Here is a 27,244-nt window from a genome sequence, read left to right as displayed (position 1 = left end):
AGGCTTCTTGTTGCAGCCTGAATTTTGCTCCTCAGTCACCTACAGACCCATGGATCAGTCTCCAAATTTACAATACTCACCCCTATTTCCAAGCCTGCAAGCTGCACACGCACACACACATGCACACACACACACACACACACACACACACACCATTCCTGCCAACACCCTGCCCATTCCTCAACTTGCTGTCCAGCACTGACCTATGCCCTGTAGGAGTCTGCTGAAGCCGCTCCTCTTCCAGGAAGCCTTCCTTGGTTTCAGCTAACAAAGCTTGCTCCTCCTTCTTTTTTTAAATTGTCTTTTCTGAACCGTCAGCAACCCACTTTTTAATTTAACTAAATTAGATGACCCAGTTTATCTCCTTATTTTATTAGTTTATAATACCTCCAATTTAAAAACACCTTGTATATGTCATGATTTCCCAATTAAATGGCCAACTCCTTAAGGACAGAAATCTTTATACTTTTCTTACCTTATTCCATATCCCCAAAGGGCATAAAGTAAGCGTAGTAAATATTTTCAGGTTAATTAAGGAACAGTCTCCTTCTCAGAAAGCCCATTTATGCTTCAACACATGTTTTATGTTTATGCTGGTTTTATGTTCAGTCCTTAGTAACACTGGTAACACTCTCGCTAACGATCAGCCACTACAGGTAATGCCAGTCAGTCGTGATCGCAGCTTTTACTCCTTACTCCTCATCTCAATTTCCAGTTTTGAAAACACAACTCTTTATCAGTAAATACAAAAGCAAAGGAGGTTTTAATAAACTTATAAGAAATAATGTTTAATGTAAGGACACAGAGATTGAGTGTGTGCATGAACCAGTGCAGGTAGTGAGGACAGAAAGGAAGAAATAAAAGGAAATGAAAAAAAAGAAATAAATCATATAAGAAACCCTATAAGGTGCACACACAAAAAAATGAGACCGAGAATGCATAATATGAACTGAGTTGTAGATTATTTTGAGGTTGAAGATATACTAACTTGGATTCTGCTGAATCTAAATTTGACAAGTTTAAGAGACTTTGGAAACTCACAACATGGAACACAGTTTTTAACTTACATTTTTAACCCCATCATAGATTTCTATGGTGCACAGTATATAAATCAGAGAAAATGGATGTTCTGGTGATGACATTTTAAATTTGTTGCATGCTAAGGTTAATTTAGTTGCATTGCCTGACAGAAATTATGAATCTCCATTGTGGTGATTACCCCTTCCTTTTCTGGTGACTTTAGAACCCAAACAGGTTCTCACTAAAGGGAACCAAAGTTTAGCTCAATTACCTATAAAGTAATGCATGGTGATAGCTACAGTGGAACCTTAACCCAAATTCACTGTCAATTTTAAATTTTTGTATATTTTACTTTCCAAAGAGATACAAAAGCTATGAGAGAGTAAATTTTTTAATTTTAATTTGTTATTTAATTTCTTAACTGTTGATTTAAGCTGATTAGTTAATCTTTCGGGGTGTGCCCTCTGACTGTGGTCCAGTTTTCAGCATCTCTTGGGTTATGTTGTGATAACTAAGCGACAGAATGGCTCTTATCACATGCTATAAAATCCCCTGTCAATGATTCCATTCTGGCATAGTTTGCAGACAGGCAAATTTCATAGTCTCAAGAAAAAAGGATTGAAGTAAAGTAGTATGGGCAGTAATTAAGCAGACATGGCTGTAAACCTATTTATGCCTTTAGTTTACCAGTAAGCTCACGAAGTGAGATGCTCCCATGGGGATAACCTAGACCTGACTTTACTCAGAGTCAAGCTTGGATTGTCCCCATCCATCTCCCTCTTACCCCATCCCCCCACTGGTACCCGATCATCCACCACCATCCTGGTGGCCGAATGCTTCCTTCCTGCACCACTGGAATAGCCTTTGGTTACACGTCCACTGAGGCTCTCTACTCTGCAAACTTCCCTGTGCACCAGAGCCAAAATAATGCATCAGCTGCTCACATGACATTGAGACCATAGTTTTAACACATAACTCTTACATTAAATTTATTTGAATTTGAACGTGAATTCAAATGCATCCATATTCTGCCCCCTGACCCGTTTTCAGATGTATCTTCCCCTATGATGTGCACAGACACTTAATGGAGCTACTACATGTACCCCACCCCCATCCAGGAACCTCTCTGCTCCTGACCTTGACTCTGGCCGATCTCTCTGCTGCCCACCTTGTCCAATCAAACACACACACATCCTTAAAAGTCCAGTTTTGAAACCTCCTTCTCCTTGAAGGCCTTCATAAACAATGGGAAGTTGCATCTGCTTCCATAAACGCTACAGAACTTTCTCTGTATGTCCAGCATGGCAATCATTACCATGTCCAGCCTTTTTATAGTTGTAAACTTGTCCCATCTTCCTTGGGACTTTGCCATGACCTATAAAACAGGGAATGGCCTTATTTTTTGCACAGTCCTCAGTATAATGATTTTCCATCATTTATTCATTCAACAAATGTTTATGGAGCAACCTACATGCCAAGCCCTGTTCTAGGATCTGGAGATACTGTGGTGGACGATACAAAATCTCTGATTTCTGGGAGCTTATAGTTTAGTGCACATAATAGGTGCTCAGTAAACATCTGTTAGAAAATTGCTGGACCAAATATCTTTGTATTTCCCAAAATACTTGTGTTATTTCTATAATTACATAGCTATTTGATGAAGATTTTTTTAATCAAGATATTTTCATTGTTATGCCTCTAGGAATGGATCAGACTTGAAAATTCTAGGGCATAGGCTTGCTGACCTTTCAATAAATATGAGCTTCCAGATCTTCCACATGAAGTAAACCTGGCATATGGGGAGGGTCTGTCACTCCATCAGGAGGGAAAATAAAAATTGAATTAAAGAAAGAGCAATGACTTCAGGCCGATAAGAGTCATAACCCTCTAAACATTCATTATTTAATCATTTATTCAGTAAATACTTATTGGGCATCTGAAGTCTTTAGTAACTCTTCTAGGTGCCCACAATGCAGGAGTGAGCACGACAGTCAAGATGATAAACCAACAAATAACTACATTATTCCAATACTCATTGCTACTATGAAGAAACACACAGCACAGCAAGGAGAAACAGAATTATCCAGGAGGCCACTTTATTTTAGATCAAGTGGGAGGCCTCTCTTAGGAAGTGATATTTGGGCAGAGGACTGAATGAAGGGAGAAAACAGAGCATAAAAAGGTCTAGGGTAGAGCACTGCAGGAAGAAAAAGTAGTGAGTGAAAGTTGTTGATAGAGGACAAGCTCAGAATGCTGGAGAAACATGCAGAAGGCCAGTGTGGCTGAAGTCGGGGGGAGTATGATGTGGGCAGCCAGACTCAGATCTCAGAGGGCCTTTTAGGTATAGTAAGGAACGCTGGGTTTATTTTAGGGAAGACGGGACACCCATACAGCCTTTGAGCAGAGGAGTGGCATGACCTGATTTATCATTTAAAGAGGTCCCTCTGGCTACTGGGTGGACCTCCAACTGCTGAGAGCGCGAGTGGAAGCACACAGACCAGTTGGCAGGCTGTTGCAGAGACCACTCGAGGCAAGCGAGGAGACTGGCTTGAATTGAAGTGGAGGTGGATGAAATGGTCATATTCTGAGGGCAGAGTCAGTAGAACATGCTGGGGGGTTGGATATGAGATGTGAAGGAAAGAGAGTAATCAAAGATGACCCCAAAGTTTTCATCTTGAGCAGAAGATCTCTAGCGATGCTCAACTTGGAGGACAAAATCCTGAGAGAGGAGCAGGTGTGGGGAGAAGGATCCAGGAATGCTGTTTCAGACAGGTTAGGGTCCGAGAGGCCTGAAAGATCTCTAAAGGGAGATGTTGAATATGCAGCTGGATTTGAGGGCCTGAGTGTGAGCTCAGTGGGGAAGTCCTGGATAAAGATGTGAATGTAGGGCTTCCCTGGTGGCGCAGTGGTTGAGAATCTGCCTGCTAACGCAGGGGACACGGGTTCAAGCCCTGGTCTGGGAAGATCCCACATGCCGCGGAGCAACTAGGCCCGTGAGCCACAACTACTGAGCCTGCGCGTCTGGAGCCTGTGCTCCGCAACAGGAGAGGCCGCGACAGTGAGAGGCCCGTGCACCGCGATGAAGAGTGGCCCCCGCTTGCCGCAACTAGAGAAAGCCCTCGCACAGAAATGAAGACCCAAAACAGCCAAAAATAAAAATAATAAAGAATACTGGTCAGAACATGAGTTTAAAAAAAAAAAGATGTGAATGTAGGTGTCATCAGCATATACATGATATTTAACGCCTCAGCCTAAAGTAAGTCATATAGAGAGGAAGTGTAGTTGGGAAAGCAAGGGGAGGGGAGAGATGGGGAGAGAAGGGGAGAGAAGAGGGCTGAGGACACAGCCTGGGGTACTGCATCATTTATCATTTGACTAGAGAGGAGAAGTTAGCAAAGACAACCAGAAGCAGAAACCAGCGCGGCAGAAGGGAAACCTAAAGAGCGCGATACCCAGGATGCAAGCAAAGGTGTTTCAAGGAAAGAGTGCTCTGCAACGTCAAAAGCTGCTGAAAAGTCAAACAAGATGAAGACTAGAAATACAGAGGTCACAGGTGACATGGTCGAAAGCAGATTCAGTGGAGCCGTGAAGAGGACGCTGATCGGAGAGTATCTACGAGAGACAGAGGTGAAGGCGTAACAAGGACTCCGACAGCCCTAGCCCAACTGTGCCCAGACCAGCTGCGTTGATTCCTGTCTGCAGTCAGACGAGCACAGAAATGGGCATGTCGCTGCAGCTCTCAAGTGTGTGATCTGCACCCTCTGTTCTCGGTGAGTGGGGCACAGACAGCTCTGCTTACTGTTGAACCCCCGCGGCGAGCGGCGTGTGGAGCAGCCTGTGTACTCGGCGTGTCCTGCAGGACTTCACATCCATCTGCAACTGACGGGAAACTGAAAAACCAATCCCGCACCTCAGCTAACTTGAGAAACACTAGTATATGCAGCTCTTTCCAGTGGTTTCGCTACAAAGAGTGTAAGAGAGTCAGGGAGGTGAAGGAAATGGCGACAAGAGTGGGGTTTTTTGTATGTCAGTACGTTTACGGGAGAGATCGCCTGCTGCTGGTGTGTTACCCGGAAGAGAGGAAAACGGGGAGATACTTGAGGATGAGATCGTAAATGTGAAGGCAAAGTCCTCACATGGATGGGACATGATGGGATTCTGGACATGGGTGGAGGTCTCGGCCTTCTACACAGACAGGCCAGTGCTTCCACCGCCAGGGGAGGGAAGGCAGTGCATACGGGGATTGTGGCGTAGCACCTGAAATTAAGGTTCAATGCTAAGTGTTGTCTCGACATCTGGCAAAATGGGAAGGGCCTCAAAAGGCTTATCCGCTAGCTCCCCTCTCTCCCTGTACTCCCACAAAAGTCCCCTCTAAACGACCCTCCTTATCAAGGGACCAGGCACAGTGTCTGCTTTTTCCTAAGTACCAGGCATTAGTTTCCTGCTAGCCTGTGGAACTATTCAAACAAGCCAATCTCATCCTCCTGCAGGAACCAGGGGGCACCTCACCCTAGTGATAATACAAAGCTCCTCCCCCTGCCCCTGGTGATTCACTCTGTTCCCAAATGCAACCCTCGTGTGGCCCTGCATAGCATGGTGTCCTCCTCACCTGGGCTGTGAGTATACACGACTAAAATGCTGCTGTCATTCTCACCTGCCCGGGAGCTGGCGTTCAGTCACCCCCATAACTAAATCCCTCCCTCACCAGTGGGGTAAGAAGGGAGCCATCAAAACAGGTATAGACATAAGCAGGCTGATAAACTGAGTGTGTGGGGAGGGAAAGAGATATTCCAGGAGTTTACTTGAGTCTTCTGATATCTTGCTCAGAGAAATGAGGTCACTGACTGAGAGTCTGGAAAGGGAAGGGGAGTTTGAGGTTTGGGGAGGAAGGAGAAGGTGTGAAATCCTCTTTCCACAGGAACGGGAAGCAACAGGGCAGTCAAGTGGGACTGAGCGCAGAGCTAAGGGCTCACTTGGGGTCTGTGGTCACAACTTAAAATGAGACCAATCGGAAGGGCAGTGTGTAGTTTCTGCAGTCCAGCTCCCCTGCTCTGATGACGCAGCGTATAGGCTGTCTTGGGTTTCATCAGGTGGCTCCTAAAGTCTGAAGTCTCTGACACAAGGGGAATCTGGGGCAGACATGCACACCTGTGTGAAATGGGTCAGAGCGGAAGCTTGCTGGAGCAAAGACACACAGCAATGCCAGCCGTCCGCTGAGGCACAGACAGGTTCCGAGATCACTACAGGGCGTAGCCACCTTGCATTGTCCACTGGAATTTGGAAGGTTTAATTTTTAGTCCAGACAGCATGGAAGTAGACACAGGACACAGGACACAGGACACAGGACACAGGACACAGGACACAGGACACATGCTGCGCCTTGGGAAGAGAAGGTAATCAGTGCTTCGCAACATGGGGCAGGCGGCAGGTGCTTGGTGACATTTTGGTGGCTGAGCGTCCGGTCTCAGGAACGAGATTCTAGAAATGTGGTGATTGAAACAAACCGACCCTGACACTTCCAAAACTGTGCTTGCACTGTCACATTCTTCCAGTATCTTCCTTCAAAAAACCTGATGAAAGCATTTTTTGCTCTCTGGCCCATTCCCACTTTCTGGCATAACTCATATTTCCAGCTCCCCAGAACAACTACTGCCACTTAAAAGAGCGGGCTTCCCTGGTGGCGCAGTGGTTAAGAATCCGCCTGCCAATGCAGGGGACACGGGTTCGAGCCCTGGTCCAGGAAGAGCCCACATGCCACGGAGCAACTAAGCCCGGGCGCCGCAACTACTGAGCCTGCGCTCTAGAGTCTGCGAGCCACAACTACTCAAGCCTGCACTCTAGAGCCCATGCTCTGCAACAAGAGAAGCCACCGCAATGAGAAGCCCGCGCACCACAACAAAGAGTAGCCCCCGCTCGCCACAGCTAGAGAAAGCCCACGCACAGCAACAAAGACCCAACTCAGGCATTAGTACAAAAATTAATAAATTAGCTCAAAAAAAAAAAAAAAAAAACAAAAGAGTGTGTGTGCTCAGGAGCCAGCCCAGATATCAGGAGCTTGTCAGTGGATGAGGACCACATGGTAGCCAAGTTCTGGAACTAGATGGCCCAGGGTCAAAGCCTGCCTTCACCACTAGCTGGATCTATGACTTTAGAAGAGTTACCTCACCGTTTTAAGACTTGATTTCCCCCAAGTGTAAAATGAGGATAATGTGAACAAGTATCTCAAAGACTCGTTTGAAGATTAAATGAGATGATACAATAAAGCACTTAGCCCAGTTCCTGGCACATATTAAGAGCTCAATCAGTATTAGCAGTTATTATACTCACATGCATTCAGCGCTCCATAAAAAAGTGACTCTGTAGGCATCTTCGTAGCCATAAACTTCAGGTTACTTACTTAGCCAGTAGAGAAGATGCCAAACATCTTTTAATCTCTCTTCAGTCAGGCCCGCCTTGGGACCACAATCCAAGGTTTAAGATATGGCTAATTGGACAGGATTGCAGGAAAATTCCAAAATAGGGGCCTAATGGGGGATCCAGGCCATGACTCGGCTAGAACCTCATACTAATGAACCCCAGGCAGTGTGTTTAGTGCAAGGAGGTCACCCAGACAATAAACAGAGCTCCATGACCTTGCAACCACCAGCTAAGGGAAGCCTAGGCCATCCCACCTCTGAGCGCTCACAGAGCTGGTTCATCACACCTGGACAGTGGAATTTCCTACACTCCACAGAAGACAAATATGTCATGTGTGCAAAAGTGGTCTGCATATTACCTAAATGTCAGAGAACAATAAGAATGTCACCACCACATGGTACATATGCGCACACACACACATGCATGCACACATAGGTATTACTCTTATCATAAGACCTTCCATTCAAGCTCAAGAAGTAAGACAGACGTCTAAGTAGTATTTTCTAAACTCTTCAAGATATGTGTCCCATGGATACTTCAGTGAAATAATTCAGCTGCAATGACAAGATTCAGATGTGTAGGCACAAAACTGATTTGTGTCTTTTTCATAAGAGCCTCAACTGATAAAAAACTTGCATCTAATTTCAGTCTCCAATTCCCAATTACAAAAACATTTTTTATTCTATATTTTGGCATTGAGAAAATCGTGTTCAATTGAGGACAAATGAAATATAATGCAGGGAACCCTCTTGCACTGTTGGTGAGAATGTAAACTGATACAGCCACTATGGAGAACAGTATGGAAGTTCCTTAAAAAACTAAAAATACAACTACCATATGATCCAGCAATCCCACTACTGGGCATATACCCAGAGAAAACCATAATTCAAAAAGACACATGCACCCAAATGTTCATTACACCACTATTTACAACAGCCAGGTCATGGAAGCAACCTAAATGCCCAAAGACAGACGAATGGATAAAGAAGATGTGGTACATACATACAATGGAATATTACTCAGCCATAAAAAGGAACGGATTTGGGTCATTTGTAGAGACATGGATGGACCTGGAGACTGTCATACAGAGTGAAGTAAGTCAGAAAGAGAAAAACAAATATCGTATATTAACACATATATGTGGAATCTAGAAAAATGGTACAGATGAACTGGTTTGCAAGGCAGAAAGAGAGACACAGATGTAGAGAACAAACGTATGGACACCAAGGGGGAAAAGCGGGGGTGGGGGGTGGTGGTGGGATGAATTGGGAGATTGGGATTGACATATATACACTGATATGTATAAAATAGATAAGTAATAAGAACCTGCTGTATAAAAATAAAATAAAATAAAATTCAAAAAAAAAAAAAGAAATGTAATGTACTTAAAGATAGACACACGATTTAAACTTGGGGGTTGGGGAAGACCCCACCATGTAATATGAATGTAAGATAAATGTTATCCTCCTCCAATTTCACTCTTAAACACACCAACAATAGAACATGATACCAGGAAATAGTTCCACCACTGAAGTGGATAAAAGTTAATTAACCTGTCTCTTACTTACTTAACTCAAATAAGTGAATGGGGGTCGACAAGGAAAAGTAAATGAGTTTTCCCCGTTTACACACTGATTCTTAAAAGCTGACATTCCGCTTTCTCAAAACAACTCTTTATTGCTCAACTTTAAAGCAAATTTAATGTCATTATTTTCAAAGTTTAAAAAAGTCAAGTGAATAAACGTGCTTTTGTTTGGAAGACTTGGGGATGCCAATGATGTGGAGTAAACAAATCTGTGACTTCAGACCACGTGGGCTCAAAATGCTGCGATCGAATCACGGGTCCCATGGACCTCAGGCTGATGATCAGTATCTCCAAACCCTGGCCTCAAATTCTGTAAAACTGAGATTAAAACTACTTATTCGTTCAACTGTTTGAGGATGAATGCAGGCCATATATCGGTGTGGGTTTGTAAACAGACATGGACTTAGGCCTCATTCTGCCTTTTAACAGCTGTCGGATCCATAGCACCCACTTAATCCCACCTTATTTACGATGGTGATAACAATACCTACCTTCCTACAAAGCTTCAAGCATTATAGGAAACACCATGGACACTTAAAGTAGTACCTCGTATCTAGCAATAAACAATGTCAGCTATTATTATTGACATATTGTCACTATTATTACTAATAAACATAACTGCTGCATATAACATAATAAGCCAAGTGCCTGCACACTTTAGATGCTCAATATGTGTAAATTTCCTTTTACTCTAATCCTTTTTTTATGGGAAGAATTGCAAGCAGGATTTCTTTCTTCCAAGACAAATTTCTTTCTTCTTTCTCTCAAATGACACTGTACAATTTCTGGAGTAGGGGGATGTGAAAATTTAAGCAGGTATTTACTCCCTACATTAAGTAATTCTTATGGCCCAGCAGTTCTTAGGGGGAGGTATGGGGGACCAGTGATATATAATATCATCTTCTGGCCCGTTCTTAAGTGAAAGATGCCATAAGTTCCAGCGAGATCAAAACACATGCACATTTTGATAGGGAAAAAACAACTATACATAGCCTAAATACTCACATTTCTGGTAACCAGACTATCCCATTATATTAATGTAAAGGGCAAAAAAAGTGAAGGGTATAAAGAAAAATCCAATCATTACTAAGCTCACTGAACCACAAAAATGAGCCATGGTAACCTTTTACCGTAGAGTAGAAATCCATTAATAACAACACTGCCATCCGTATTTTTCACTCACGTTCTTTCCCACACATTCGAAATTTTCTTATATCAGAAAGCATTTCATAAGCATTTAACTCAACAAACCTCAGAGTCACCCGAACTAAAGTACCCCTCTTGGAAAAACAATCTCACTACGTGAGCTCAGGGATGAACACCACCACCCTAAGCCATGTTGTTAAAACACAAGGCAAACAAAACCAAAATGGTGGACTCCTTTTTTAAGGACATACACACTTGAAATAAATGCAGAGACACCCCTCCAGGACTACCACAGACACAAGAGGCTTGTGTTCACAGGACACATGGAAAAGAGAGAGAAATGCAAACAGGGAAGTCTCCCTGAGAAAAAGGCTGGCGGCCTTTGCAGCCACAGAGCTTCCTTCTCCAAGTTTCTCTGCATCTAATATCTTCAAATAACTGGTGCTTTCTAACCAGGGTGTCCATTTCCCAGAGGCCTCTGCCGTCCAGCCTTTGCCTGGGAAAGCAAGTGACACAATATCCCCTCTCCCTTTACCAGGCAACAAAGAGGATTTGCACTGCCTTGAAAACAGAAATCAGCATCTTCAGGATGAGCAGGCCTCCCTCGGCCTGCAGCACAGGGCACTCGGGCACAAAGTAACCAGGCGGGAGAAAATGCATCCTGAGCAGTTAGCACACAGGATTCATCGAAGTATAATTTAACCGTCTGATCCAACACTAATTAGCATAATCATTTGAGGGGAAAATGGCTGGAGGAACCCAGGAACACCTTGGTATCTGTGCTCTTGGTGACTGATGAAAAAGGAGACACACAGATTGGGGATTTTTTGCTTTTTGTTCATGGAGAAAAACAGTAAATAAAGCTCAAACAGTAACAAGCATTACCAGCTATGGTTTCTGCAGCCAGAGGAGTTACAACTGAGATTCGGAAGAAACATCTCGCCTTCTCTCCAGCATCCACAGAAAAGCACAAAACCAGTCTTACATTGCAGCAGCGTGGCTCTAAACTATTTAACTTAGTGTTTCTCAACCTCAGCACTACCGACATTTTGGACCAGATACTATTTGCCGGTCGTCGGGGGCTGTCCTGTGCATTGCAGGATGCTGGGTACCCTCTCGGGGCCCCACCCACCAGTGATGCCAGGGGCATCCCCTTCTCCCCACAACCGCGAGAACAAAATGTTTCCAGGTGTTGCCCAACATCCCCGAGGGAGTGGAACGGCCCTGGTTAGAACCCTGTTTTAACTGAAGAACACAATTTGCCGGGAGCACGAAAAATGATCAAATCATAAGAGGAGGGAAGGAGTCTTTTATTCCCATCTGCCAAAAATAATGAGCCTGAAATAATAATTCCATGGAATTCCATGGAGTTTACTTTATATCTGATGTCTTTGTTTAGAGCTTTATAATAACCCATAACACCTATGCTTGTGCAATCTGGAAAAAATAATTATAAATACCAGCCTCTCCCCATTCAGAGATTTCTAGAAAGACACAGCTGACTTCCAACAGGCAACCCCTGAGGGGGACACCCACGGGTGGAAAGAACACCATCCCTTGCTTCCAGACTTCGGTGTGTCCTGAGCAGCTGGGGAATCACAGCAGAGTCCCTCCACCCGCCCACATCAGGGCAAACCACCTGTGACTTAGGAAATTAATAGAGGCATAGAAGGCCTCCAGACCCCAGGGAAATATCACTTTCTTCCTACACTCTCACTGTATGCATGGAAGCCCTGATATTTGCTCCCAGTTCCTAAGGAGGGAGAGAGGAAGGTGTAAATGATGACAAGTGAATAAATACAGAAATCCCCTCCGTTTCTCGCAAATGCATCTCCACTACCAAAAGATTCATCGCATTGCCTTAAACTGCCTTGGCCATTAGTCGGACGGTACCTAATAACATTCATTCTTATGGAGAGGTGTTGGAAACCTAAGGGAAAAGCACTCAACACTTACTAAAGTATGCAATAAATATCTTCTATGGGTTAAGGTGATTTGTTCTAATAATAAATGAGTCACACAATCTCTCATTTCTACTTTTCTAAGGAAAGTATTTAACCATTTACAATTACTCACAGATCTCTCAAAGGTGGAAATACTTATGACCTTTCCATGGAGGACATATGGAAAAAGGCTGCCCTTGTCTGCTACAAAATTTAAGAGAGAGAAGTCTGTGCAAGTGGCAGAGGCCGTGAAAACTCCAAATCAGAGAGGAATTGTGAGCTATTTTAAACGAATATCTTCTTCTACAAACCCCCTTTGGCAGAGCTTATAACTTCTGAACACAAAGCCCTCCCCGCTTTTTAAAGGAACAGAGGTGCAGGAGCCCTTTGTTGCACAGAAACAGCGTCTACCCTAATTCAAGGACTTATGAGCAAGCAGAAATTACATTTTTTCAGCCCACAATGTCTTTCATACCATTTTTCTTCTAAAGCTAAAAATCAAAACAGCCGCTCTGAAAGAATAACTTCTATAGTGAATCACAATAAAATCGCCCAAGGATTATAACATCCAACTTGTTTCAAATGCCTAGGAGGGAAAGTTATTTTTAATATTATCTAAAATAGGATCTCAGGACACAAAAAGTTATTTTTAAGGTTCTGAATTTAGGCCTCTCTCCAGCACACGTTCGCGTCTATTTCAGTTCAAAAAAATCAAGGACGTGGTGTTTTGAAAAGATTATTCCGCCACTAATAACTGTCCTCAATTTTATCATACATATGACAAGGCCTAAAATGCATATATGTCCTTATATGCCATTTTCTCTTTTTATGACAACCTAGCATTAACGACAATACTTCGTATGATAAATACAATCCACCTGCGGTCATTTACCTAAAAGAAAGGGGCAGAGGCCAAGAAAAACCAAAACAGCAAACAATCCCCAAGCCCCTTATACCTGGCTTTGGAAGGAACTTGTGCACTGATATTGGAAAGAAGACATGTGTAATGTTCCCAGGTTGGCATCCAGGCAAAACCTCAAGCTGCAAACAGACCTGTATTCCTGTCCTGTCTATCCTGCCCTAGTGCCTCTCTTAAGCTTTTCCAATATAATAACCCAAACAGTTTCCCACTATTGATCTCTTCCTGGGAGGAATGTGGTTACATCAAGGTTCAGAGGGCTTCTCTGCCAGGACTCCAGCTGCTAGCAAAGAAGGGGTCGATTTGAGAAAACACAATAGGACCAAGTCCAACAGCAAAGCACGTGCTAGCAATAAACCTGGATATCAAATATGCTAAAACAATAAGAAAAAATTATGTACGTGTATATACACACACCTATATACATTTGGATACAAATAAGCATAGATATTTGTACAGATATATATACAGATGATTCTCAACGTACTAGCGTCCAAACTAGAAGTCCCTGGTTGGGATCGCACCTCCCTCTACTCAGGGTCTTCCCTGTTACCAGCCCCTGCCACCAACGTTCCCCAAATCTGCCCAAATCCTTGTGGCAGTCAATGAAGCCCTAGCCCTGCATATATATATATACCCTCTCAATAAATCACTACTCAATATAGAGCTCCCCAACAGCGCATTGGGGTCTACATGAAGCTTTACGGGGTCGACATTCTAGCTACTGTCTGACCCTCTACCTCAGCCAGGGGCTGGGCAGCCTCTTTCCAAGTCTGTTCTATCCAGAGCTGGATTATGCCACCCGGATCAGAATAATAATACAGATACTTCAGCCATGCATACCCCAGAGCTGCAGAACCAGACCCTCTGGTGGTCAGAACTGGGAAACTATAAAACAAACAATAGAAAAGATCACATGAGTCTTACGCACAGTCAAGCTGAAGGACCCATGCGGGAGGGAAAAGATGGCAAAGGTACATATCAGAATTAGACCTCAGGAGCTTTGCAAACTACAGCCCGTTCCCAATACAATGCCAGCACTGAATCTCCTGTGAGAGGCTCATGAGGGGAAAAGCCTTCCAGGAAAGGCCCTACTTCTTCCTCCCTGACCCGGCCCACCTGGGCTTTAAGAACCAGTGGCCCTGATCCTTAACTGGAAGGTCCCGACAGAGGCATGGTAAAATGGAACACGGTTCAAGGCATCAACAGACTGGCCTCCAGTCAGCATGCCTCCTCCTTCCTCCCCCTCACACTCCTGCTGTCCTGACATGGGGTGGCTCCTTCCTCCCTATGCTTGGTCTTCCCATAAACCTTAACTTCCATGGCTTCCAAGCATCTGATACCACAAAGGCCTACAGCGTATTCTCACCTTCCCATCCCCAGAGACGGGGTGATGGGGCTATGGGGCTATGGGGCTATGGGGCTATGCGAGTGGGGGAAGACCGAGGGGTCTCTTGCGACTACAAATCAGGGGGAGTTGTGGCTGGTGATATGAGATCTCCTAAGACATAGATGAACTGACCACTGATCAAAGTAATTACCCAAAACAAATACCAAGATCACATCTAGGTCAAAATTCTTCTACCCATGTTTATACATATAAATATCCATCAAGCCTATAGTAAAACAGAAGCCACCAAAGATTTAATAGCTATTGATTTTGGTGAGTCGTAATATGCATGTACACGTCTGGTAATTAACCATCCTATTCACTTTCTGCTATCATGTCAAGGCACCAGACAGACCCCTGCTAACCTTGGCTTTGCCAGCCTGAATAATTTATGAAAGAAGAATTCTGTACCTTGGAGGGCCTTTCATACGTTTTACACATTTCCTTTCACTGGCCAATGAAACAGACAAATGGCTACCCTTTGCAGGAACTGGCCGTGACAAGTTCCAGGAGGGGTGATAAAAATCACCACTGCACCCTCTCTACAGTGCGGAGTTTCTCATTTGACTAGTAAAGTCCGTTGTGGTTGTTGAGGTCTTCAGCTCACCCCTAAAGTCTCACACGTGATATTACAAAGCACTGTTATTTCTACCCTGGCAGCTGCAAATCGGTTATTAAGAATGCTCTACAGCCAATATTAAGAAATAAACACTGTAATTAAGAGGACTGGGACTTGGGGTTTTTGGTGTCTTATGGGAACTCAAGATCAAATTATGCCACAGTGGGGCTACTGTGGAGAGAAGAAATGAATCTCAAGTTTCTCTGATGAGAAAGTATGTTTATTCAAAAGCTTCCACAGTAGAGCTCAGGTCTTTACATAAAGGGGGAAAAAAAAAAGAGTAAAATTTAAAAACACAGCAAATTGCAGTGGTTCTAATTATCTTCATGCTTTGCCTTTCTGTAACAATATAATTGTAAAAATTCTCCCATTGTCCTGAAGTCCATGCGATGAGTGAAAAAGCAGGTCTCGTGAGAAAAATCAATGCTTTATTCAACATTAGGAAAAAGAAATCAATGGTAAGAGTGTCCACTGCCATCAGCCATTTCAAATGACATGGCTCTGCAGGGTGTGACACAGGCCACCTCGGTCAGCATCCAATGGACCCGTTCATGCTGGTTCTAACCCCAGCTTAACATAGCCATCACTCAGTCCCATGACGATGCAGAAGGCACCTGGGGACCCTGAGGTCATCAGAGTCTTCACTGGGAGTGTTATTACCACTGTTGTTTTGCAGAAGCATCCAATAATTTGAGATTCAGGTATCTAGAAAGAACTATAAACTGACTTCACCGTATTTAGTATTTATGCACAGTGGACACCAAGACGAATGGCTTAAGTTTTGTGTAAAGCCAAGCTTAAAACTGCTTCCTGGTTCATCATTTTCGTATTAAAAGAGGCAAGGCTCATATGAATCAAACTCTGCAATAAATTAGTTCAAATCTCCTTCCACCACCTCATCAAACCTGCCTGTTCCGCAGTCTAAGGAGACTGGCTACAAAACAACCCATCGCATAGATGGTTCTTCACAAGATAAAAGGAAAATGCTTCGCACAGCATCATCCTTTGGGGTTGGTCTGGCTATTGTTCAGATGTGCAACCTGTACACCAGCAGCATTTCCATACAAACTCAAGGATTCTACCCTCAACAGAAAATAAGGTGCACTTGGGGCCAGTAAAACCAAAATGTTACACTGAATAAACGCAGTCCTAGGAAAGAAGACTATTTCATTCCTAAGAGCAAGTATGTTCATTTTTCTTTTGTCCAGGAACATTTAACGTCAATCAAGCAGCCTGGACTGGCCAATTAGAAGAGTATATGTCACAATTTTTTAAATCTCCAAAATTTAATAACTGATTAATATAGAGGAACCTATAATAATCACAAGATCCTAAATGTGAACACTTAGTAATTGCTCTACTTCAAACATGCATGCAGATTCACCCTCCCACTCTGTGCTGTTGAGCATCTTCAGGAAAGACAATGCTTACTGCCAAGTAAATATCTGTGGCAGCCCTGCAAGTTCAACATGCTCCCTTCACTTCATTCCTCTGTTCAGACCTACCGAAGCCCAGTTTCCAAATAATACAGCTATTGGCTCCGCACCCTCACCTCCCAAGTCTGACATGGACTTAAGCCCTGAGAGCATTTCAAGAATACTCTGCAGAGTTCAAAGCGATTTCTCAATATTTCCTCAAGGGCTGTTATGCTTTTATTCTCCTCCAAAAAAAAAAATCTCCATGGTCCTGGGGAGGTAGGGGAAGCCAGCATTTCGTATGGAGGTGATCTCACGTTTTCAATTTTTTCGCTTTCCCAGCCGCTGCATTTAAAAACGGCTTTCTATAAATAGGACTGCTTGCTCACTCTTAAATCTTACTCACTGTCTTCTGCGTAAAAATAACTTAAACAGGGATGCAGGCAAGATTCATTAATCCCTGTCATTCTGTCTCCCTACGTAGTAGCCTCTTTCCTTCTTCTTATCTCATCATCTATCTGGTCAGCTCCATTCATCCCTCTCTGTTCCACCGTGATATGTATTTCCATAACCCAGGGGGCTTGAAGACCAAAAATTAACCCAAGTGAATTATTTTTTTAAAATAATAAGTACTGATAATATAGAATAAAGACAGATCTCCAAAAATCAAACGATGATAAATACTGTAAGCTCCAAGACACCTAATTCGATTCTCGTATTTGATACAAATCACAATTTTAATGGTAAAACATATGCCTTTCATGTTACTTTGATGAAGGAACCAACTTACAGTTGGTTCTGCTGGAAAATAAGAAAAAAAGATAATGATGAGACAGACACTCATAAATCAACAGAATGTTTAAGAAAATATTAATATGATTTTTTAAAGATGATGAAGGCCTAAGAAACTGAGCTTCGTTGTGATATCCTTGGAGGCTCTTTGATGAAGAAATGAATTCCCAGGAACCCCTAGGGGAACTTATGTGTTGGTGTGATGTTTCTGACTGGCTTTCAGAACGCGACAGGGTGTTACACCTTGTAGAGGATTTTCAAATCGTGCCAGTTAGCAGCGTACACTTGAGAACAAGGGGTCCAGTGCATTTATTCACTTATTTCCTGTGACGTTTGACCCAATCCAAGTCACAAAGAACACCTAAAGCAATTATAGCATTGTTACGTAACTGTGATGAAGGCCGATCACATACTCCAAATGTGAATCCGTTTTGCAAAAGAGAAGAAAATGCCCCCAGAAGCATTTCTAGAAAATGAGCATTTCTACAGCCAGGGAGTCAGTGTATCAGACAAGACGGCAGCGGCCACACTGCTGCTTACGTGCGTGTCTCGCAACGGTTTATACAGTAGAATGAGAGATGGGGCAGACAAGAAGCTAACCCGGCAAGGAAGGATAACACAGAGGCAGGAGACAGGGGCAGATGGGAGAGAGGAGGGGGCGAAGGAGGGGAGGAAGGCTCTGCCCATCATCCTGTCGCTTCTTTCTGTCAGTCAGTGAACATCTGTTTCCACCTGCCCCTGCACGCACTTTGCTCTGTGCGATGGACACACCCTGGCATGGCAGGAGCCTCGCCTTCGGACCTTGCCATCCAGTAAGGGAGGCAGTCGCTAGCCAAACAGGCACCAAATAAACACAGTTACAGATTACTCTAGACACTGTCAAGGAAATGGCCAAGGTTTTAGGAAACCAGATAATGCAGGAATCTAATTTGGGGCGAGCAGGTCTCTGAATCCAGTCCTTCCGAACATCCCGATCAGAAGCTGTCTAACCTCTGAACCCAAAACTGGTTATCCGCACCTGCCCTCCTGCCGCCTGGGTGGACGCTGTGCCACCGGCCGAGGAATTCAGAGCTGCACAGTGGGTACAAGTCGGGCTGCTGCAACCTTCCATTCCCCCTGCCTCATCTTAACCCATAAATCCAACAAGGGAAATGCAACTTTTGAGTGTTTTCGTATTTTCAAAACATGAAACAAAAAAAAAAGGAATAAATATGGGGGGAGGGGCAGGAGAAGATGAGAATTTAAAATGAGAAATTCTGTGCCCGGCTCTGTGGCATGTGAAGGATTAACACCTGGTCCAGGCGAACAGGTGCTGCTCGGTTTGTCCGGGGGAGCAGGACGAGGTCCTGGGCCGCGGGGACGGACGGCGGAGCGCAGAGGAGCGGCGCGGCCGCCTCGCCCCCGTCCCCGGCAGCGGCGGCGAAGCGGGCTGGGCCTCCCGCAATGACATTGGAAGGTCAGCCAATCAGGCGCGGGGCTGCTTCCGAGCGGCCACCTCCGCCGAGAGGAGGCGCCCGCGGGGCCGGGCTCCCCAGCCAGTGGGAAGGGAAGGCGGGATGCAAACGCACGGTCCGCGGGCCCACCAGCCGCGGACACCGCCTTTCCCTTTCTCTGCACCTTCGAGATTGCAACAGATTGCTGGGAGCACCGGCCTCCTGGGGAAAACTGGAAACAAAGACGGTGGACCCTGCCTCGCCGGCCGTAGCCTTTGCATTCGTGGCTCCTGTTGGGCTGAACTCCGGGACCCGGGAGGCTGGGCCCGGCGAACTTGAGAAGCCGCGGGGAGGAGAGCCTCCGGCCGCCGCGCCGCGCAGAGCTCCGCTGCTCGGAGGCGGCGACTTCGTCGGCCCGCTGAAGGCTGGCTGCACCAGTCTTGTGAGGTTTGCCGCCCACTAGTGTCCTGTGGCAGGGACACAACTGACATGAAGGTAGCACCGCCTCACCATCTCCCAGGCCGCCGATGGAGCTGGTCCCGGGAGCCAGCGTGCGCGACAGCGCAGCGCCAAGAAAATGCCCAGACACAGCGCCCTCCTGCGAACGCCCGGGACCTCCGGCCGCCCCGCCAAACACCCAGGGGACCCAGAACGCGGGAGTGCTCGCCTCTGGAAGCGCTGCCGACTGCTCTGCCCTACCTAATGCTAACTGTATTATTTCCACTGCCTGTTAATTATTTATGAGGCGCATTCATAATCTCGGCCGTAGGATTCAGCTGATTTTGTGAAATTTGGATGCCATAGTTTTGTAAGTGCATCCACTGAGAAATCCATCGTTTTATTTTTCAAACATAAATTTCCAGTCTCCTTCAGTGTTCTTAGGTTTTTATAAAATGACCCTCCCTGGGCTTTTCTCTCTCTCCTTTACGTGGAGTCTCAATGCCCATTGCATTGAGTCTCTTTATGAAATACTCATTGCATCTCATCCCAGACACATCAGTGATAAAACACTTTGACAGCTACATGGAGGTCCAGGAATCAGGGATTTAGATTGGCTTTTTTTTTTTTTTTCTTGGTCACAATTATTTTCCCCTATCAGCGTGCTGTACTGGACCAGTTCTGCCCAGTGAGTCACTGATTCACAGCAACAAACTGCGGTCACACCAAAGTGGCATTCAGGAGAGAGTAAGAAGTGGAGAAGGATCGGCTGGCATTTAATAAAGGTCTGCATGGCATTTTGTTTTCCTACACAGGGCATCTTGTAGGGGCACCCAAGCTTAAGAGACCTAGAAAATTTTTATGAACCCTATAATTCTGGGGTGGAATTTAAATCTCCTTAATAAAAATAGGAGAGGGAGAAGTGGGGAGCAAGCCCTGGAATTACTCACCTGATAACATTTTTTTTACTTCCACATATTTACATGAATTAAATAAAAATCACCTTAAAACCCTGAAGCTGCATTTGCACTCATAAATGTCTGCTCCTAAATTTAAATAAAATGTTAAGTTTGCGGTACGTAATTCCCTGTGGAGATGACAGGGGATGCAGAAAGGTGCTGCACAGCCCACTTTCTTTTTGACAAGCACCCTTCTCTCTCCCAACACCCACCCTCTCTAAGCTCCACAAGCTCCCTGAAAATGGCAAAGCGGCAAAGCCCAGAATTGCATGGCTCAGGAAAGGATGATGTCAGGGACCTATGTGTACATAACAACAGAAATCAAGGATACTAGCAAAAATGTATTATATAGAATAAATCTGCTTATTAGGCCCACCTATGCTTTTAACAAGAATTGTAAACTAGAGTATTCTCATCAGAGTTAAAGTCAAAAGAAATTGTGATAAAACACAGTGCAGTGTGATCCCATCCCAAGGAAAGGCTGTGAGACATATCTGCACATATAGGGACCCCCGTTCCCTTGCACAGTAACTGAAGCTCCCTGAGAGTATTTCCAGAACATTGCAGGACAAGTTGACTGCTTTAAAACATGATGACTCCACCTGATCAGGTGAGGTAATTCATTCAAGGATTTAACCCATGAAGGGACTGTTCTCTGATTTCTATGTTTTACCCTGAATACTGTCTGCAGCCTGTCCAGCAACCATGCTTTCATTAAGAAATAAATGTACATCCCATTACATCAGTAGGAAAAACGCTGTTGTCTACTGTTAAAATGCAGATACATTGTGGGCTTCTTATTTTATGAGTACCCCAAAATATCAAACTGCATAATCTTTTACAATTATATATTTTTAATCATGTCAGACGTTTTGATGTTTCAGGCCTAGCAGTAGTCAGTTTTAGAATTCATAGATTTTTTATCACATACATTCAGGAATTTTTCAAAATTAAGGTAGACCAAAATATGGCATTATTGAAAAAAAAACTCTCAATTTTCTTCAAGTCTCATTCAGATAGGTAAGAACCATTTAATTTCACATTTTTGAAATATGGTCCTATAAACAGGCATCATTCCAAAGTGGACTCTTATTTTATTTTGACATGACTATCTATTTTATGATCCTTTCCACAGTATGCACTGAAATCATTCCTTGAAAACTCTTTAAAGCCAGTTCCCCCCACAAATGAAAAGAATCCAAAGCTCTACAGTCAGGCCATTTTTTTTTTTTTTAATGCTTCATCATATAAAGAGAGGGCCATTTTTACATGAGATTCCATATCCTTATGGTAGATAGGATCAGAACATGTAATACAGCAAAGTAAAATATTCATTTGCATGTACAATCTATATCTCATATTGTGAAATCTACCTGTATTCATTATAGTATCAATAGTGGTGGTTATCAATCAATTTTAAGGGTCCTGAAAAAGGTGTAAGAAGATAATGCTCTAGGACTCAGTATAAATGCACATACATAGCCTTTGCACGTATTTTCCACAGAGCAGATTATTTGAGGTTTTATACAATTTTCTCACTATATATGACTCTATCATGATTATTTTAGTAAAACTGATTCAAAAAAAAAAATAGTCACACATTTTAGCATCTCTGTTTCAGAGACTGTACCAGACCTATTTCTGTCATATGTAACTATGAAACTGTAAAACAGATACCAATTGACTGACAATCAGAAGCACAACCTCTTTCCTCATCCTGAAATACATACTTCCCAATAGGGTGGAAATTATGTTTCATATCCCATAACCCAGGCCCTTCTGAGAAGCCCAGAGATGTACGCCCTGACAGGTGAGACAGGCCATCAATGCTTTGTGGCGCTGGAACACGTATGTGAGCATTTTTACATTTTCTCTGAGTTCACATTAGAAAAGCAGCATAAAGGGCCGACTTTCCTGACGCATCACCACACATTAGCTAAAGCAGATCTATCCCCCAAGGTAAATTCCCGCGAGGCTGCAGAAGAGGTATAGTGCCCTCTGGGAAAGATGGGTGTCATGTCAGAACTTGTTGCAATTCTTTCCTGCTAGGAAATCTCAAAATGAAAGTTTTGAACACTTTGCTTTAGGTTATATTAGAGAGCAAAGTATCATTTTCATGTTAATTTCAGGATTTCCTTCTTGCAGTGTTACCTTTCCTTAGTCATCTTTTTTTTTTTTTTAATTTTACAAAGTTTATGCATTTCCTCTGGCCTGTCGGTGTGTTGATTCTTTAAGTACTATCTTGGTAGGCAAAGAAAATGCACCTCTGTGCAGCTAACACTCAGAGCTGCCCTGTGCATCTTCCAGGAAAATCTTACAGCCTCCCCTTGGCTTCTGGTATTTTCTCATAAGGGCTAGATTTCCTTCCTTTCTCTCTCTCCCTCTCCCTCCCTCCTGGGTAGGGGATTCTGCTTAATGGTTTAATTTTAACTATCAGCAAGTCATACATTTTATGCAGATTTGTGTTCCGAAATTTGAAATGGGAATTCAAGCTGTAGCTACTCCCAGGCAATGCCAAATGATGACAATTTCCTCTCATTCCCAGATGAGAGGAAGCCATTCATACATGCGAGTTCATATTTACGCGGTGACAGGCAACCGAAGGTGCAGTCACACTTACTAATTGGATCTGACTCAGTCAAGAGCAATGGCTTTTCAAATACCCAGGAAGAAAGCATTTCAAGATATAATATTGGATGGACATGAGGAAAGGAATGCTATTTGCAATAGTCACTGATTTCATTTTTACAAGTATACAGGTGTTTTAAAGAATCTGTCAACATTTCAGATGATGTAATGCTTATCAGTGCCTACGGTGCATATTTTTACATAAATGACTGTGGGGATTCTGTAGTACCAAGAAGGGGGGTGGTGGTGGTAGAAGGACAGATCTTTCTTAAAGGCTTTTCTTGCTGCTGGAGATGAACTGCAGCAGAATTAAAGCACATGTTTTAAAAGCTTTGAATCTGAAGGCAGACGCTCTTAACTGACCCCTCCACCTGCCTGCACTTGGAATGTCATGTCCCTTGCAGGCTGTGGTGTGCCAAACTGGCGATCTTTCCGTCTCTCTTCCTCTCAGCAAACCCGGTTTATTCTGAATGAGGTAGCTATCTAGTATAGGAGTTAGCTCGGAGCTGTCACTTTGCTAGGTAAGCGCCTTTAAATGATTACAGAGCAATTTTTCACCCGTCCTCTCTTCACTGCCTCCTCTCCTCCCCGAAGAAATATAAATAAGATTTTTAAAAAATAAAAGCCTGCAAATTTCAACCCAGATGGACGAGGAAAAGGGAAAGACTTCAACCGTGCATCCAATCCCCCCACACTCCGGTCAATACAAGAAATGAAATTCATCTCAAACCGAAAGGCTCACCATTCGCGAAGCTCTGGAACAAGGAGAGAGCCAGTATCCACATGCCCCTGCTGCACCCCGGCCTCCCGCGAGCGCCGCGCCGGCCTCGCCCCCCGCGCTCCGCCCGGCTCCGCTCGCTCGCCACCCGCCCGGGCGCCGCCGCCCGCCCGCCGCCGCCGCCGCCGCTGCCGAGCCGGGCTCCGGGGCGAGGGCTGCGCTCGCCGCGCGCCGCGCTCCTGCACACCTGCTCCCGGGCGCCGCGCCCAACGCTGCGGCCAGAGCGCGCCGGCGGGGCTGCAGCCCAGGTGCGCCGTCAGCTCAGCGGGCCGCCGGCAGGTCGGCAGGTGGACGGAGCCGCAGACGCGGGCGTGAGCTCATGCCGGGCGCCCGGCGCCCCGACTGCGCAGCAAGCGGCCTCCCGCGCGTCGGCCCTCAGCCTCCGCATCCAGGCAGCAGGCGGGCGGGCGGGCTCATCTTTCCTCTCCTGCGGCCCGGATCACATTGATCCCTCGCTAACCTTCCCTGGCTGGGAGGCGGGCGGGCGGAGCGGAGCGGAGGCGAGCGGGGACCCCCTCCCCTGCCTCTGGCCGCTGGGGCGCTCTGCAGTCTTAAAGCAGCAGCCGAGAAGTGGAACCGAACTGGAGGCAGGACCGGAGAGAGCGCAGGCACCTCACAGCCACGCACAGTCATCGGGATGCATTTCTTCGAGGTTTAAATAATCATTTCAACAGCCCATTATTTTTAGTTATTTTCTTGCCAGTTGCTAATAAGATTATGGCCAGGGGTGACTATTCTAGAAGGTTGCCAGATAAGCAGAGGTCACCAGGAAAGGGCAACAGTTTTAATAAAATGTGCAGCTGGATTTAGCTTTCGTATTTACTGTCATAAAAGTCCAGTTCATTTGCCTAGAGAGAAATGCAACTTCCAAATCCTGCTGCTACTATAAAGATCTCTATGGTTTCACGGGCTAATTTTTAATTATCTCAAATACATGGTAGACTGCAAACATAGGCAATTCTAATTTTGCTCTCTGAATGGTGCAAAAAAAAAAAAAAAAAAAAAACCTGATTAAAATTGCTGATAATTTGAGTAATTCCAAACATATAACCCATCCACATTACTGTGAAAAGCCAATATGACAACATTTCCTGAATGTTCTGTATGGTCATTGAAGTCGTAATAATATCTAAATAACACCTTGAAAAAGCGCATGCATCCATATTCCATCACTTTGCAAAATAACTACCAACAGGGCTGGAATGCACCCAATTTAGGATCCGAGGTAGAATTTCAGGGGCAAGGCGTGAAAGACTGAGGAGAAGCATTTAAGGGGGCAGGGAGGTCTCATGGGGAACAAGTTGGGTTTCCTGGGCACTGGGTACCTTGTGCCGAAGCTCCACACGCCCCTCCAAATACAAACAGGAATTAAGCACACCCAGAACAGCTCACAAAATAACAGGAAAAGCAAATGGTGAGGCAGAAACAAAATGGTGTTTTACCAGAGTTGGGCACAAGATGGCCAGGCCCTGTGTATGAGGAAGGGCCAGCTGAGCCAATGATGCTGCAGGCTCGCCATCGCTCTGCAGCTGCAGGTGGTCACGTGCTGCAGCCCACTCACCACTGCCAGCCCAACCCTGCCCTACACACTCTCCAGTGTCCTCTGGCTTTGCACGCCCAGGGTGCTCAGGCTCTGGGCTTTCCTAAACGCAGCCCAGGAAGGCAGGTAATGGGGTGATTTCTGTTCCCGCATCCATCTCCTCCACCCATTCATTCAATTCACAAATTCTTATCTGCATACCAGCCATCTGTGAGGCTCCACTCAGCCTTAATTGTCAGGCACTCCAGCACTGGGGTCGGACACACTCAGGGTCAGAGTTCAGCTTCACCACTTACCCACTGCAGGGCTTGTGCATGTTACTTGTGCCTCATCCTCATATAGAATGGAAATTATCAAGGTTCCTGAGGCATATGGTTGTGAAGATCCGATGACATATTCCTAAGCATGTTGGTCACTGTGATAAAGGATGGCTATGGTTATTACTGAGTTTGGGAGCAGGGCCTGTTACATAATTTGCAGGGTCCAGTGCAGAATGAAAATGGCGGCGGGGGGCTGCTTTTACAAAAAGGGAAAAGGCACCATTTAAGGTGCTAAAATATAAAGCTTTTCCCTTTCTTTCTCAGTCTCTCCCACCCTGTCGTGGTGGGTTTTTTATTTGCTATTTAATGTCATGCTCCCTTGGTCACAGGAATAGTCCAGGGTGAGTGTGTGTGACTCAGGGAAGCACCAGTGGCCCACGTCCACCACCCTCCACTGGACCAAAGGCCGTGCCCCACCGGAGTTGGGAGGGGGAAGGCCATCCGTCTCCGTTTCCTGCAGGCCACTGCCCCAGTGTGTGGTGGGCAGGAGATCGCCAAGTGGCTGCAATCTCCCTGCTGGGTGGCCCTTGTACCTGGATCAGAGGTGGCCCTGGTCAAGTCACTTGTGCAATATGCCATGGCTCGGCAGGCTGGGGGAGGGGCGCCCTAAAAACCCACGCTGATTCGAACCTCAGCACTCCCTGTGTGGTCTCAAGGCCCCACCTGCAGACTGAGGGCACCAGCAGAACCCAAGCCTGCTCTTCCAACATGACGCCGTCGCCTCCCCCCCCCCAATCCCATCAGAAAGCGGGAGCGACTGCACGTTGGAGAGGTGGAGGCCAATCAAGGCCCAGGGCGCCACTGGAGGTGACGGGAGGCTGGATGGTGTGGGAGCCGTAAGTACAGGAATAGAATTAATTTTAAAAACTAATAAAAATTGTATGATGGCAACTACAGAGCAGTTAACCCCAAGGGCAGGCCTTTCTGGGAAGGGAGATCCCACGGCAAGAGTATTTGTCACCAGCAAAGTCCACTGGGGCCCCCAGGGAAAAATAAGATGGAATTTAGGAGATAAGGTCTCACCTCCTCTTTTGTGCTTAGTCTAGTTTCACTGGCCATTACGGTGCCGAGTGCAGAGGCGTCATATTACAGTTCCCGCCGCAGAACCACAGCCAACACCCCGACTTCGCGACTGCGCCCTGTGGAGAAACCCGGCGGAGAAGCCCTGCGCAGAAGGCCTGCGCAGAAGCGCTGCGCAGAAGCCCTGCGGAGAAGCCCTGCGCAGAAGCGCTGCGCAGAAGCCCTGCGGAGAAGGCCTGCGCAGAAGCGCTGCGCAGAAGCCCTGCGGAGAAGCCCTGCGCAGGGCACCTCAATTCAAAATGGCAGCAGTGGGCCATGTGCAGAGATGCTGCGCCCCGGCACTTGGCTGTGAGCAACACGCATGCGCCTCGCGGCAATGACTCCGACCCTCCCTCCGCAGACCAGAAACCTGCAAAGCAGCCCCACCGTCGGCCTGTCGGGAAAGCGTGTGCCCTAGAGCAAGCTGGCACCTCTCCATTCTCTGATCAAAGAATAAAGCTTTCCTCTGCTTCTGAACCCAACTTGGTCTCCTTCTATTGTTGCGAGTGACACCAGGCAGAAGGACCCAACTCGAAAGGATCTGTGACACATTGGTCTCAACTCCATGAAGCCAACCCTCTGTAGTCTTCCATCTAATGCATCTCCTGCAGACTGAGTTGGTTAATGATCCAGAATGGGCCTAACCACGCACCAAGCTCTCTTTTTGCAAATATTTTTAGAACATACTTCAGTATAAAAACATACTCACATCCCACGAAATTGTGAGCTCCATGAGCTCAGATACTGCATTTCTCCAGAAAGCTGTCCCCAAGGCTGGCACATGCACACGCTCAGTGAGTACCCATGGAATGGAATGCAGAGCTCTGATGCAGATAGACGGCG

At 45.4% G+C, this 27,244-nt stretch overlaps 1 protein-coding gene across 1 annotated transcript in view; it reads right to left on the bottom strand.

The window, feature by feature from the left end:
* DSCAM (DS cell adhesion molecule) overlaps window positions 1–23,489 on the bottom strand; it is a gene marked incomplete at its 5' end in the record, with an annotated part of 739,398 nt that extends 715,909 nt beyond the window's left edge. The window contains one exon of the mRNA XM_082393800.1: window positions 23,447–23,489. Coding sequence (XP_082249926.1) covers window positions 23,447–23,489 — 43 coding nt within the window. The remainder of the gene's footprint in view (window positions 1–23,446) is intronic.
* Between the last annotated feature and the right edge of the window lie 3,755 nt (window positions 23,490–27,244).

The sequence above is a fragment of the Balaenoptera borealis genome, assembly GCF_965194805.1.
Source record: "Balaenoptera borealis genome assembly, chromosome: 5".
In the NCBI taxonomy this organism is placed as follows: domain Eukaryota; kingdom Metazoa; phylum Chordata; class Mammalia; order Artiodactyla; family Balaenopteridae; genus Balaenoptera; species Balaenoptera borealis.
This window is presented reverse-complemented; position numbering and strand designations above follow the sequence as displayed.